This window comes from Mustela lutreola, chromosome 13, assembly GCF_030435805.1.
Source record: "Mustela lutreola isolate mMusLut2 chromosome 13, mMusLut2.pri, whole genome shotgun sequence".
NCBI classification, from domain to species: Eukaryota; Metazoa; Chordata; class Mammalia; order Carnivora; family Mustelidae; genus Mustela; species Mustela lutreola.
Window position 1 is genome coordinate 2,297,105 of NC_081302.1, and position 13,534 is coordinate 2,310,638.

Genomic DNA, 13,534 nt, shown 5'->3' on the forward strand with positions numbered 1-13,534 from the left:
CTGAGGGCTGCATTTTCACCGTTGTTGTCGGAAGCAGCGCCACTCAGCCCGGCCCCCAGCAGGTGCTCTGGGGACAGTTACATGGGCTTTGAGCGTCTGGCCAGCTCCATGGTCCCCAGCAGCCCTGCTGGTTGTAGGGTGCGGTTTTAGGGGACATGAGGTTTTCCAGGGACGCAGAGCATTAAAGCAGAAACACCAGCAGCTGGTATGTGATGCTTTGAATTCAGTTGTCTTGTTGCTTATACGTGATCACTAAGGAGTTCTATCTTCAAAAGCCATAGTAGAATGTCTCCTGGTTTTATAGGCTCTTTCATTAAGGTTGGAAACCCACTGACCTCTACCTATTGAAAGAAAAGGTAATTTTGCATGTGTGTATATGTATCTATCCAGAACAAAGAGAATTCTATCTCTCTGCTAGGAGGCAGAGCTCGGAATTAGAGATCTGTGAAATAAAACAGCCTCAGGTTCTGTGTGCCTCGGATAAATCGCCACGCACACTGATTTTAAGTTGCGATCTGCTCGTCAGATGCATGGAGGCCGGGAGGACTCAGGGTGAACGTGCTGTTGAAGCTAACCCGCGTCCCGCTGTCCCGCAGTCTGCTGTTTGGAAGCCAGCTGGACATCCACTCGGGCGGCGTCGATCTGGCTTTTCCGCATCATGAGAACGAAATCGCCCAGTGCGAGGCCTTCCATCGGTGCCGGCAGTGGGGAAACTATTTTCTGCATTCTGGTAAGTCACGACTTCACGTTAATTTGTTCTATTTCGGGTCTGTCGCTTCCGTTTATTGCTGAAACAGCTCTGTTTGCGAACGCGTGGCCCTGACGACGGTCAAGAGAGCTGTCTCTCCAGTGTTTGGGTTTGTGCCAGCTGGCTGGGAGCGTCCCTGGATGGGAGATACGAGTGTGCCTTTTTAGGAAGAAGTGCGGGCTGGGCGGAACATGAGCACCGTTCTCCGCGCGGAGTGGCGGCAGAGGCACAGGCGCTCTGCTGTCTGGTGGGCGACGGGAGGCTTGACATTACCCTTCTCTCGGGATGCGGGGACATGCCAATGACTGAGCCGTCAGGCCCGCTGGAGCCGGATGCCCGCACACACAGCGTCCTGTGACACTGTGCTCTCCGGCGCGGGGACCTGCCGGGCGCCCGTCAGTGAATGCGGGCCCAGGGACCCGCACGTGTCCACGGTCCTGCCACTGCGTCATTATGCCCCTTTCCGACTGTTGGGACAGCAGGATCTCCTCCACCCCACAGCCTCCCGGGGCTGGAGGAACAGCGGGGTCTCCTGACCGACGGGAGGGGCCGTCTTCCCTTTCTGAAGTCAACGGATGGAAGAGAAGTAGTCGGACGGTTTCATTCTCTAGAGATTGTCAAGTTAAAAATGTTTGGTATATACGTGTTACATCGAATTACGTGTTCAAGGTTATATTTCTGTTTGGAAGCCAAATTTTCTTTTATTTTTGTAAAAGGTTTTACTTATTTGACAGAGTGAGAAAGATCACAAGTAGGCAGAGAGGCAGGCAGAGAGAGGAAGGGGAAGCAGGCTCCCCGCTGAGCAGAGCCTGATGCAGGGATCGATCCCAGGACCCTGAGATCATGACCTGAGCCGAAGGCAGACGCTTAACCCCCTGAGCCTCCCAGGCGCCCATGGAAGCCACAGCTTCCCCCGTTCTCAGAACACTTGGCCTTGGAGCACCGCGTGCTCCATGTCCTACCGTGTGGGAGAGGAGGCCCCCCCAGAAGTAAACCCAGAGGGCCCCCGGCTAGACTGAGAAGCCCCTGACTTAGGTCATTCTGTCTACACGTACGTGGCGGTGAAGGAACCCCCCGCAGGCTCTGGAGAAGCCCGCACAAACGGACTGCAGCGGGAGATCGAATTAGTCCTTCTCAGAGACCTGCCGCTTGGAATGTCCAGGATCCAGCAGACAATGGCCGGTGCCTGGTCTGCAGAACCAGAGCCCTGGTCCCTCCTGGGTGGAGGAGGCGGTCAGGCCGGGGTTTCCAGGGCTTGGGATGGTGGCGGGGGGGTGGTGGTTGAGGGAGGTGGGGGGTGGGCAGGAGGAACTTCTGCTGGGCAGCGGGGGCTGCTGGTGGTGGGCAGGGCGGACCCCACACCCTCCAGTAGGTGCGGCTGCAGCTTCCCTCCTGGGGGCACCGTCCTTCAGCGAGGCGGTGTTGGCCTCCTGCGGAGTGAAGCCCCGGACACTCCCCCTTTTTCCACCCAGTTCAGAACAAACTACTGGTTTTGTTTCAGGGCATTTGCACGTGAAAGGCAGAGAAGAAAAAATGTCCAAATCACTGAGAAACTACATCACTATTAAGGTAACGGTGCCCCCCTGACCTTCCAGCGGGCTGCCGTGCGTGCGGGGCGACCCGAGTCTCCGCCCCCAGTGCTCCCGGCCCTGACAGACCTGTGCTCCCTCCACGTTGAACTTACTGTTCTCGTAAACGCACGCGGCGACAGTCCGCGTTCTGGTTCTCGGCCGGGTCCCCTGCCCTCTGCGGGCCGGCTTCCCCACGGACATCTGCCTTCGGACGCTCACGCCACCTTCTTCCCTGAGCCTTTGTCCACACAGCGACCCTGAGTCCCATCACCCCGTTTCTGTCCCAGCGCCCACCCGCCAGCCTGTGGCTTGGGGGCTTCGCTGTGTCGTGGGGCAGAGGGACAGCGTGTGAATGTGAATGGACAACGTGTGAACTCACACGGGTGCTTCAGACACTTTGCTCTTTGTCTTTGGGCCCCTGAAGCCAAATGTGGTTTTAACTGCAAATACTAAAATGACAAGGACAGTTATGAGACCTTCATCCCCTGAACACACGAGCGCTAGCCTTGTTCCCACCATCGTCCACACAGTCCTGCCCCTGTGCACGGGCTCAGTGACGCGGTCGGAAGAGGGGACGGCAGCCTCGCGCAGCGTCCCACGACCACGTCCGTCCCCCTCAGCTCCCCTCCTCACAGGGGCTTCATCACCTCTCATCGTCACGAGAGGGGTGAGCACTGGACAGAAGGGATGTTGAGGGAGAGGGAGACCACGTGCACGTCACTTCCACCACAGCGTCACGGTGATGAACGTCCTGTTGTCGATAATCCCTGGGCCTGAGTGTGATTAAATGTCCTCACAGGATGTCTGTCTGGGGACGCAGCATAGGTAGAGGCTTCAGTCCTTCACGTGCTCAGGCGTCCCCGGGGGCTTGAGCGTGTCCCCCGTGCCCGGGGCGGGAGCTGGAAGCCAGAAGGGGAGCACTGCTCATGCATTCGTCTTCACGGACCTTCCTGACGGAAATGTTGTTGTGCACATTTTCCTCCAGAAAAACACGACTTACACACTCGCCACGGAGACTCAAGGTTACTACTTTCCTGCATTTGTTGTGTTTTCCGTATCGACGGGCGTGGTGGGCGCATGTGGGGTTCCTGGGCCGCTGGACGGCGTGGCACTGCCCCGTTCTGCGTGCACGTCCCCAAAACAAGGATGTTTCCCTGCGTAACCTGGACGCCAAACGTGTCAGCAGTCATTCCGCAACATGAGTGACCTCGTCCGCGCTCTGATTTTCCCTGTGTCCCAATGTCCTTTATAGCCTGGATTCTTCTCAGACGAGGATCCAGTCCAGGTTCATGTGTCGCATTTGGATGCTGTGTCTCCTTGGATGTTTCAGAAGACATTTCGCCCCGATGAAACGCAGAGAACCGAAAAGTCACCGTGGAGACCGTTGTTACGTGCACAGCGATGTTGTGCGAGAGCGCTCCAGAGCTTCCTTGTCTGGCCAGACCGAACCTTTCCCCTGTGCAAGTCCCGGCAGCCCTCCCCTGCCCCCGGCATCCACCATACTGCTTCCTGGTCCCCTGACCTTGAGTGCTCCGGGAGCCCATGGCTTCCTCGTCCCGTGACCTTGAGTGCTCTGGGAGCCCCTGGAAGCACAGACTCGTGGTATTTGCCCTTGTGACCAGCGTGTTTTGCTCAGGGTGATGTCCTCCAGGTCTGTCCACTGGCGCAGGCGACAGAGCTCCTCCGTCCCCAGGGCTGAGGGACGCTCTGTGGTGGTGGTGGGCCGAGGGTGTGTTTTTGGCTTCTACTCTTCAGCAGCCTCTCTACATTTATTTTCCGAGTGGTGTTGACGTCTCGAAGACACGAGGCCAGTTTCGTTGAACATTGTGCATTTCCTGTTTGTTTCTCTGTGGCGTCTCGTGGCTTGTTCTTCTGTCTCCTGTTCCCCCGGAGCTGGAAGTGAGGTGTCAAGGCTTGACTGGCGGGAACACTTATCTGCGGTGCCGTGGGCTCTCCCAGCAGCCCCCTGGGGGCCACAGCGCCAGGCTGTCCTGCTGTCAGTGACGCTGGGTCTGAGCACTGAGGTCAGCGATGACCCCACATCTCTCGGACGTGGACATTCCTATCTCCCTTCCGTGTACACGGACAGCAGCGAGGTTATCTGCCATCGGGCGTCCTGTTCCCTGACAACCTGCCACCTGTGGTGTTTGTACCCACGGCGGCTTCGCCCTGCCCTGCCCGTCCCCGGCCGTGGGGCGCACGCTGTGTGGCGCTGTGGCCTGGCTGGCCCTCCTCTTCAGAGAAGGGCTGTGTCTGCTCTCTTTCTAGTATTGCTAGAAGCTCGTGCACTTCGTGTATGATCAACTCAGCCTTTATTCTTTTGGGGCTAATTTATCCCAGATGTGACCCGGGGTAAGGGGAGGAGGCGGCTCCCTTGACTGGTTCCTGCGTCCCAGGCCAATGCCCCGCACGCCCCTGTGCTTTAGGCTCTATTTCCCTTTGCGTCTGGCCCCAGAGCTGCCACTTCTTCCCGGAGCCTCGCTGCCTCGTGGGGACATGGAATCCGGAGCCAGGATCCGGGCATCTGGCGCGTTTGCTCCGCTGCAGTGACACCGCTGCCAGGCCTCTTCCGGGCAGAGCTGGCGCACGAGGTGGACGCGCGCGCACGAAGCGGTGCGTCGCCGGAGTTCACGGTGGGCTCTCCCGCGTCACACGACAGGACCGGCTTCTCTTAGCTCTCCCTCCTTCACCGAAAGTCGTATTTCCTTACAGCAGCACATCGGCTCGGTGCTTTCTCTTAAAACTGACATGTTTCAAAATCGAACACCACTGTTCCTAACCGACAGTAAACTGTTTTTACACTTGAGTTTAAAACTCAAGTTAAGATTTTCTTGCAATTCTTGTTTTAGTAACAGCTTTACTGAGATATAATTCCCGTACCCGAGACCTCGCCTGGTACCCTGTGTCATTCAGTGGTCCCCACGTCTTCACAGAGTGGCTGGCCGCCACCACCACCTGCTTGATGTGCCCCGAAGTACTCACTCCCCCCGACCCCAGCCCCCGGCACCCACTGGTCTTTCTGTTCCCGTGGACTTGCCGGAGCGGAGCTTGTGTTTCTTGTCACTCTTGGCAGCGTCGTGGGGGGTCATGCGGGGGGCACACACCCGCACGGTCAGAGTGTGAGGATTTGCTGTGTGGCGTCCCCTTCGCTGCACAGAGGCTCATCTGTTAAGTCTGTTTCCAGGTGGAGGACATCTTTCCCCTTTTCCTTTATTTTCCAAAAACACAAGGTGCTGTGTTAAGCGGGGAGCACAGACAGGAGCGCCGGGACACCGTCCCCAGAGCGGCTCTGCTCCCAGCGCTCGCTGTGACAGAAAGAAGCCATCTGTGTGGGAGGCCTGTCTCTCTTCCCACACAGCGAACCGTGTGTCCTCGCTTCTCCCCATTCCCAACAAGCGTAACGTTTGGGTCTGATCTTCGAAGGACTGGATTTCGCGGTGGGGAGTTTGTAGGCGGCAGACCAGGCCGGGGCGCCCGCGGCGGGACACGCGGAGCTGCGGGGTGTGAGGAGCCACGTCCTCCCCGGCCGTGCCCCCAGCCGCCCCGCTCTGACCCCCCGTGGCCGTCGCAAGCTTCTTCGCGAAGCTCGTGTGTGTAAATACGTTCCTCGGTTTTTCTTTCCACACGAGTGCTTATGCGGTGTGCGACCTGCTTTATCCACATAGTGAATCTCTGGGGTCAGTCTCTTCCGTGCGGGGTCCATTCTTCCGAATGGCTGGGCTGTCCACTGCACCCTCATTGACTTAACAGGGCCCTGTTGAGGGTCGTTGAAATGACGTCCCATTTCTACTAGAGAGCGTGCATTTTAACTGTTCTAGGTATCAGAGTGTGTCACTTCTCACAAGCCCTTGGGGGCCCACGAGGGTGCTGTACGTGCTGAGTAGTGTGACATAAGGCAGAATGTTCTGGACAAAGCCTCTGGTCATGTAGCAGTGTCCTCGACGTGCCCGCCAGGTGGAAGTGTCCGTTTCCCTTGTCCGCATGAACACAATAGAATCTTCTTGCAGTCGACCTTTTTCTTTTTACCTTGGTGAAAATCGACAGCCCGACTTTACATTTCACTGTTCATCGCGGCGCGTTTGAGCGTGTGCTCGTCTCCTGCGACTCTGTATCTCCGCCGGGCTGCAGGGTTGCGGGCAGTCCCTGGGGACGCTCAGCCAGGTCTGTCATGGAAACAACACCTGTCAGCTTCCCAGTTTCTAGCAGGAAAAGGTGTGCCTTTGAGCCCTCATCATTTTGGCAACCACGGACGGCTTTTACGACGGTCTGCAGGAAAGCCTGACTCTGCTTGATGGACCGGAGTCCGCATGGGGAAAGTGGGCCAGATCACGGCTCAAAACGGGCCTTTTCGAATCTCTAGGTTTTGATTTGGGACCCGTTACTTTACTCTCAAAGTCGCCACCTTAACTCGCGAGCCAGTGCGTCGAGTTTGCAAGGGTCACTGCCTGATGACCAGGCGGCTGGGAGTTTGTGCGCCGCCTCCTGACCCCCCGGCACCCCGGCCTGGTGACACTTCGCCTGTCGGGGAGCGGTGTCTGGGCTGCCACGAGGTTAGTTTTCCAGCCGCTGACTCTGGTGTAGTAACTACGGTGCATCGGAGGTCGGTGGGTCTGCTCGGCCTTCCCCGGAAGGCTGTCCGTGCGCCTGCTCCCGGCCGCTCCTCTCCATCAGCCCGGGGAAGCAAGGGGTCAGCTTAACCCTGGGGCCTGACCCTGTCACTGCTCCAAGGGGGGCCACCTGCTGGACCTCGTGCGGGGTCCCAGCCACTGTGTCCCCCAGTTGTCACACTCTGGGTTCACTATTGCTGAGGGGAGGCCAGAAACTGCTAGACACAGAGCAGGTTCACAGGAGAAGGGCGGAGAACATCTCTCTCCTCACAGAGAGTCCACGACGAAGGGGCAAGATGGTTTCAGGTTTTGACCCAAACTCCATGTTGTCGGATGGTCCTGCTGGAGCCGGCTTGTCCTTGGCGCCGGTCCCTGGTGGTGTGGCCGAGCACGTCCCCGCGGAGGCCGAGGCCGCCCCTTCCCCGTCCCCGTGAGGCCACTGAGCGCTTCCTGCTGCGGCCACCACACCGAGCTTTTGTTGGAACATTGTGCTGTTTCAGTAGGTTCTGCAAGGTGTCCCCAGTTCCCCCTCCGAACACAGAAGGGGCACGCTTCTTTGTGTAGACGCTTTGGAAGTCGTCTGTTCAGCGACAGGTCCTGGGTCAGTGGTGTTCAGGCAGAGGTGGTGGCGTGTTCCCCAGGGAACCCAGGCACGGGGCTGCATCACCGCAGCACGGACATGAGCCCAGGAGCTGGGCACCCGCGCTCAGCCACCGCGTCGTGGGAAGGGGCTCCCGCGGGCATCGGCGCAGAGCCAGGGCCGCCCCCAGATGGCCTTTCCCACAGACGCTGCCGGACCAGGGAAGACCCTGCGGGAACAAGGCGGGGGGTTGCGCTCACAGAGAGTCTGGGAACAAAACTTTTCCTAAAAGTTCCTGACGGCTCGCTCCGCGAGATTGGCCCACACCGCTGCGGTCCGGGCTCTGGGTTCCCGTCGCTCCGTCTCTCCGTCTCTCCCCCGCAGGACTTTCTGAAGACGTTTTCCCCTGATGTCTTCCGCCTCTTCTGCATGCGGAGCAGCTACAGGTCAGGTGAGCGAGACATGGGGCCCATAGACACGCGGGGGACTCGGGGCCGCGTCTGTCGAATGGCTGAACCCAGCCGGCCGCCCGAGAGGGAGCCCGGTCCCGGCTCCCAGCCAGAAGCTTCCAGAAGCATGTCTCTCGGAGGCCGCGGTTTTTGCGGTCAGCCCGGCTGCCCCATGTGGGGGTCCGGCGGTGGGGCTGGGTGGAGGGCATGTCCTCGTGCGGAGAAGCGCACAAAACGGGCCCGTCCTCGTGGCCTGGGCCACCCCCACCCCCGGGGCCCTCTGTCCCCACCGCGGCTGGTCTGCTGAGACAAGGCCCAGGGCTCAGGGCGCTCTCCTGCCCCGCACACGTGCCCGTCTCCGCGTACTGAGCCCCGCAGCCGAAGCCCCCTGCGTGCTTCCCCCAAGCTGGCGGGGCCCGGGTGTGGGCGTGGGCAGCGGCAGCCCGGGTGACCTCACGCACCCCCTTCACAGCCATCGACTACAGCGACGGCACCATGCTCGAGGCCAAGCACCTCCTCCTGGGGGCGGCCGCGTTCGTGGGGGACGCCCGGGCTTACATGAAGGGACAGCTGGTGTGCGGCCCCGTCAGGGACGATGTGCTGTGGGAGAGGTAGGTGCCTTCCCGGCGTCCACCTGGGTGTCCCGGTCGGTGGGGGCAGCTTTTCGAGGCTGAGGACCCCTGGGGGGTCCCGTTGGGGAAGGATGAGGATGCCCTGCCTGCGGGGGGGGGGGGGCGGGGGGGCTGGGGGGAGGGGCCACGCCCGAGCCTGGACGGCCGGGAGGGGGCGCTCGCTGGTGTCTGTCGGTGACTGAGGCAGAGGCTCTGGTCACCTTGCTCCGTGGGAAGGAGGGCTGGCAGGGCGTGGCCGCGCCCGACGGCTGAAGAGCAGGGCGGGTGGTCTCGGCTGAAGAGCAGGGCGGGTGGTCTCGGCTAAGCTCAGGTGTGGCCAGGAATTGACCAGCAGGTCCGCAAAAGTTGAGTGCGTGTGCCACCCCCACCGCTGTCACCTGGGTAGTGGCACACACTAGTTTGTGTGGTCACACGACGGTGCCAGGACGCTGTGACAGTGCGGCGGCTTGAGCTGTGCCCGGCTTTGGGGCTCCTGACATAGGGAAATCGTGTTCCCCGTCCCATTGCCTCGTTAGAAAACTTGGTCATCCTTGTTCTGTCACACGTCAAAGACAGACTCGACATCCGAGGTGGTGAGAAGCTGGGAAGGTGTGGGAGGTGCTTGTGTCGTTAGGACAAGCAGCGAGCACGGGTTTGCTGCGTTCATCAGATGCCGTGCCTGCCTGCAGCGTCGCGGGCGGGTCCCCCTCCCGGAGGACTCCCTCAGAGGACTGAAGAACCCGAGACTCCTTGGGGGTCGGCCTGGGAAGGAGGGAGGGCACTGGAGTGGAGTCTGTTGCCCCCAGCTGTAGGAGCCCAGGGGACAAAGCCCAGCGCAGTGGGGCAGGGCATCTGGGGGGGTGGGGTTGTGTGGCTTGGTGTGACCGTCTGGACAGGAGGTCACACCAAGCTCCCCAGCAACAGGAGTGGTAGAGGGGGAAGGCAGAGGCTGTATGCCACTCAGGAGAGCCAGGTTCTGCTTTGTGACAAACAGTCCTGCCTGTGGCCTGTTCTCCCTTCCTGGTCACTTGAGGCCAGGCTGGAGAGCAGTCACTGCCCCACCAGCCAGGGCAGCAGGCCTGGCAGAGGAACAAGAGTCCCGGGGCTCCCCCCTCCCCAGCTCACTGGCCCAGACTCGGATGCTGCTGTGACTGATGGCCAGAAGGGGTCCCAGGCCTCCACTTGGGTGTGAGGCAGCCCTGAGGCCAGTCCTTGCCCATGCCTGGGCGCTGGGGGGTCTGCAGGAAGTGGGGCAGAGGCCAGCAGTGGACATCAGGGAGCTAGCCTTGGAGACAGAGCTTCAGTGTCTGAAGCAGCAGATGTGCAGGACAGAGGGGACCTGGGTGTCCTCGCATGGCTGGGGAGGACAGAGGAGGTGAGGAGAGGCCGGCAGGGGAGGGGCCTGGCAATGGAGGGAGGCGGTGGAGAGGCCACAGCCAGGTGCGGGGAGCAGGACACACTCCGAGCCCAGCGGGGCCTGTGTCCTAGGCCTGACAGGGCCACCGGGCCCTGGACGTAGCAGGGCTGCTGCTTAGAGGCTCAGACAGGCTGTCTGTGCGCGCGGGCCACACGTAGAGATCGGGGCGGGAGGCATGAGCAGACACTATCCCCCTGGACCTGGGGCCACCCTCCCCCCACCCCCGGCAGAGAGGCCGGGCCATGGTCACGGGACCAGGTGTCCTGCGCGCAGGCTCTGTGGGGTGGGGGTTTGCGTCGGGCTGTCCTTCCCTCCACCCAGGCCGGCACGAGGCCCGTGTGTGTACTGCAGGCGACTGACAACATGGCGTGATGTGAAGCTGTCGCTGCGCAGCTGTAAGCCACTGGGGGATACGTGTACGGGTGTGTACAGCCCCAGCTGTTAGAGGCTTTTTCCAAATCCGTGGTAACGGACGGCTCTGAGCTGATGTGACGCCGTGAGGGCTGTCTCCGCGCACACGTGTGAGCCCAGCCCAGAAAGGGTGAGGGGCAGACGCGTGGTCACGCCTGCCCCGGGGAGGGACCAGCCTGCGCCCCGTTCCTGCTGCTGGGCAGCCCCCGTGTCTCTCCCAGGCTCCGCCACACCAAGGAGGCTGTGAAGGCTGCCCTGGCGGACGACTTTGACACGCCCGCGGCCGTGGACGCGGTCATGGAGCTCGTGCACCACGGGAACAGACAGCTGAAGGCGCACGCTCAGGTGTGTCCCGGGGCGGCTCGCAGGGTGGGGAGCTGCTGTGGTGGCTCCCGCTCCCCCAGAAGGCACAGCCACCACCCTACCAGCTGCCCGGGATGGCCTCCGGGCCTGCCCTGACTTCCGGGGTGCTTCATCCTGCCCTGGGCTGACCCCCCAGCAGGGAGGTCCCGCACACGGACAGGGGGACCCGCATGTTTGCCAACAGGGGAAGCGCGTCATCTTCCTGTCTGCTCCGAGCTTGCTGGGACGTGAAACAGGACATGGGGGAACACTGTGCAGGGACCACCCCCCCCCACCCCATGCCCATGCAGCCTGGCCCTGCTGTGGGCCTCTGCCCCCATGAGCTAGTAGCCTCCTGGAGACCCGCCTGCTGACGCTGTCAAACAGGGGTCAGGGCTCAGCGTGTGGGTCTGGGGGACACCAGCATGCAGGTCCTAGCAGATCCCCATATTACAGGTGGGCAGATGGAGGTGGGGGTTCCCTGGCTTCCCCATGGTCATATGTGGGGCCAGTGAGGGGCCCTGCCAGGGCCATCCCCGCCACACGAGGTGCGACCCTGTGGCAGGAGCGGTGGCCTGCTGTTTCCCTGAGTTTCTACAGTGTTTTCTCGGCCCCTCATCCCCTCCTCTGGGTGGTCTGTCACAGGAACCCAGCGGTCCCCGGAGTCCTGCCGTGTTCGGCTCCATCGTGTCCTATGTCGAGCAGTTCTTCGAGACCGTCGGGATTTCTCTGGCGGACAGACAGGTACGCCCTGCCCTTCTCGGTCCTTGCCTGTGGCAGGGTCTGGGTGTGCTCACCACCACCCTCTCCCCTTTCACGATGTTTGTTTAACGGACAGTTGTGTTGAATGTACTGACGTGCTTGAGAAAATGTTCCCGAGAAAGCAAGCTGGGTCAGAGCTGGTGTCTTACGAGCGGACGCTGCAGGGATTCGGAGCAGAATGCGGCCCCTCTTGGCCGCACCCCGCGTGCCGTGTGTCCTGCACACCTTTTCCCTTGTTTCTCCTGGAAGACTGAGCGCGGCCAGGTGCACAGTTGGACGACCCGTCCCCGGCCGAGCCCCCCGCTGTCTCCCACAGCACGGGCCTCTGCGCCTTGCCCCACCCAGCGCTGGCCAGCCTCCCGCACGCGCACCCCTCCCCGCGCCCCGCTCCTTCCCTGCACCCTTGCCGCCTTGCTGCACCGCGAGACCACGCGTAGGAACCCTGTGAAATGGGTCGTCAACGTGGAAAGGCCTGGGCTGCGGCCTGGCCTGACCACGCGTGTGCTGGGACCGCTCAGGCTTCCCGGACGTGGAGCCGGCGCCCGGCCCTTGTCAGGAACCCTCGCTCGCCTCCCCCACCTCCATGGCGGACACTGAATCCCACTTGGGGCTCACGTTTTTGTAACCAGAAAAACGGTCTTTTATCGTGGAGGTAGAAACTGAGGGTCCTGTGGTTGGAGAAGCTTGATCCCAGGCTTGTAAACGTGTCATTTTCTTCACACCCGTGAGCACCGACAGGCTCTGGGACCCCTCCCCATGAGGCAGAGGAGTCATGTAGGTGGGCGAGGACTTGACCCACTGGGCTCTCCAGCTCGGTGTGCAGAGTCAGTCTGTGAACGGGCAGCAAGAGCGTAGGTGTGTGCGAACCACACGAGAGCTGGACGTTGCTTTCGGGGTTTGGTCCAAGGATCAGATTGGGTTTCACGAGGCTCGGCTGGCACGCGCAGACCCTGCCCAGGGAGCCGGCTGCTAAAGACGCCCGAGACGCTAGAGCATCTGTGGGACAGGAGCAGGGCGGCCCGGGCAGGCGGGCCTCACGGGCAGTGCTGCCGAGGACACAGACGGGAGCCCTGCGTCTTTGCCTCCCCGCGGCACTAGGGAGCACTGCCTCGTGACCGGGGGCCAGGAGAGCAGGGACCGGCCAGCAGCCCGGGCCCGGGGAGAAGAGCCGGGGGAGGACGGGCTGTGGATCAGGTTGGCACTGAATGCCACGGGCCCAGCTCTCGGGGCAGCCTCCAAGACCCCACTGACTATGCTGATCTGCCTGGGGCAGTCTGTTGCAGGGGACAGCAGCCGGGCCACTCTGCACAGCGTGGTGGACGAGCTGGTCCGCTTCCGGCTGCGGGTGCGGCAGTTCGCCCTGGCCACAGGAGCGGCCACCCGGGAGGCCCGACAGCAGCAACTGCTGGACAGGCAACCCCTGCTGGAGGCGTGTGACACTCTGCGCCGGGACCTTGTCGCCCACGGCATCAGCATTAAGGTGAGCCGCTGCCACTGTGGCCTGCTGGCGGTAGGCACAGCCACCCCGAGGGCAGCATACAAATGTGCAACGGTCAGAGCCTGCTGAGTCCCCCACCCCAGAGCCTGCAGCCGGGCCCCGTGGGGGCATCAGGGTGGGCAGTGAGCCCTGAGCGTCTGGCCCACTTCCCCCATGCCTCCTCCGCAGGACCGGAGCAGCACGTCCACATGGGAGCTGCTGGACCAGAGGACGGAAGACCGCAGACCGGGGAGCTGACGGCCCCCAACACTGTCTGTGCTTACGCGGAGGCCTCCTGTCGTGCCTGTCCAGTCAGCATTAAAGTCAGTCCAACCGATCGTGTGTGCCTAAAATGTGGATTCTTCATGGTACCGATGGCCACACACAGGGGCCAGCACTGGTCCTGATGTGGGACCCTGGGTTCTGGGGTGACGTCACAGGAGGACCATGAGCCCTGGAGCCCAGGGCAGAGGACGTAAGCCCTACAGGGGCCCGGGGCCTGTGGCTGAAGTCCAGCAGGGCACAGCGGCCTATACCTCAGGCACCAGGCGGTGCTGAA

At 61.7% G+C, this 13,534-nt stretch overlaps 1 protein-coding gene across 5 annotated transcripts in view; it reads left to right on the forward strand.

Annotated features, from left to right (window-relative positions):
* Window positions 1-13,313, forward strand: part of CARS2 (cysteinyl-tRNA synthetase 2, mitochondrial) — a 38,151-nt gene extending 24,838 nt beyond the window's left edge. For 4 of the 5 annotated variants that reach the window (XM_059143856.1, XM_059143857.1, XM_059143858.1 and 1 more), the window contains 8 exons: window positions 597-730; window positions 2,250-2,317; window positions 7,891-7,957; window positions 8,428-8,566; window positions 10,616-10,739; window positions 11,382-11,480; window positions 12,772-12,978; window positions 13,165-13,313. In XM_059143856.1, the coding sequence (XP_058999839.1) occupies window positions 597-730; window positions 2,250-2,317; window positions 7,891-7,957; window positions 8,428-8,566; window positions 10,616-10,739; window positions 11,382-11,480; window positions 12,772-12,978; window positions 13,165-13,233 (907 nt within the window). In that variant the 3' untranslated portion in view covers window positions 13,234-13,313. Of the gene's footprint in view, window positions 1-526; window positions 731-2,249; window positions 2,318-7,890; window positions 7,958-8,427; window positions 8,567-10,615; window positions 10,740-11,381; window positions 11,481-12,771; window positions 12,979-13,164 lie in introns of all 5 variants that reach the window. The other variant, XM_059143859.1, reaches the window with a different exon arrangement.
* Window positions 13,314-13,534: the final 221 nt, after the last annotated feature.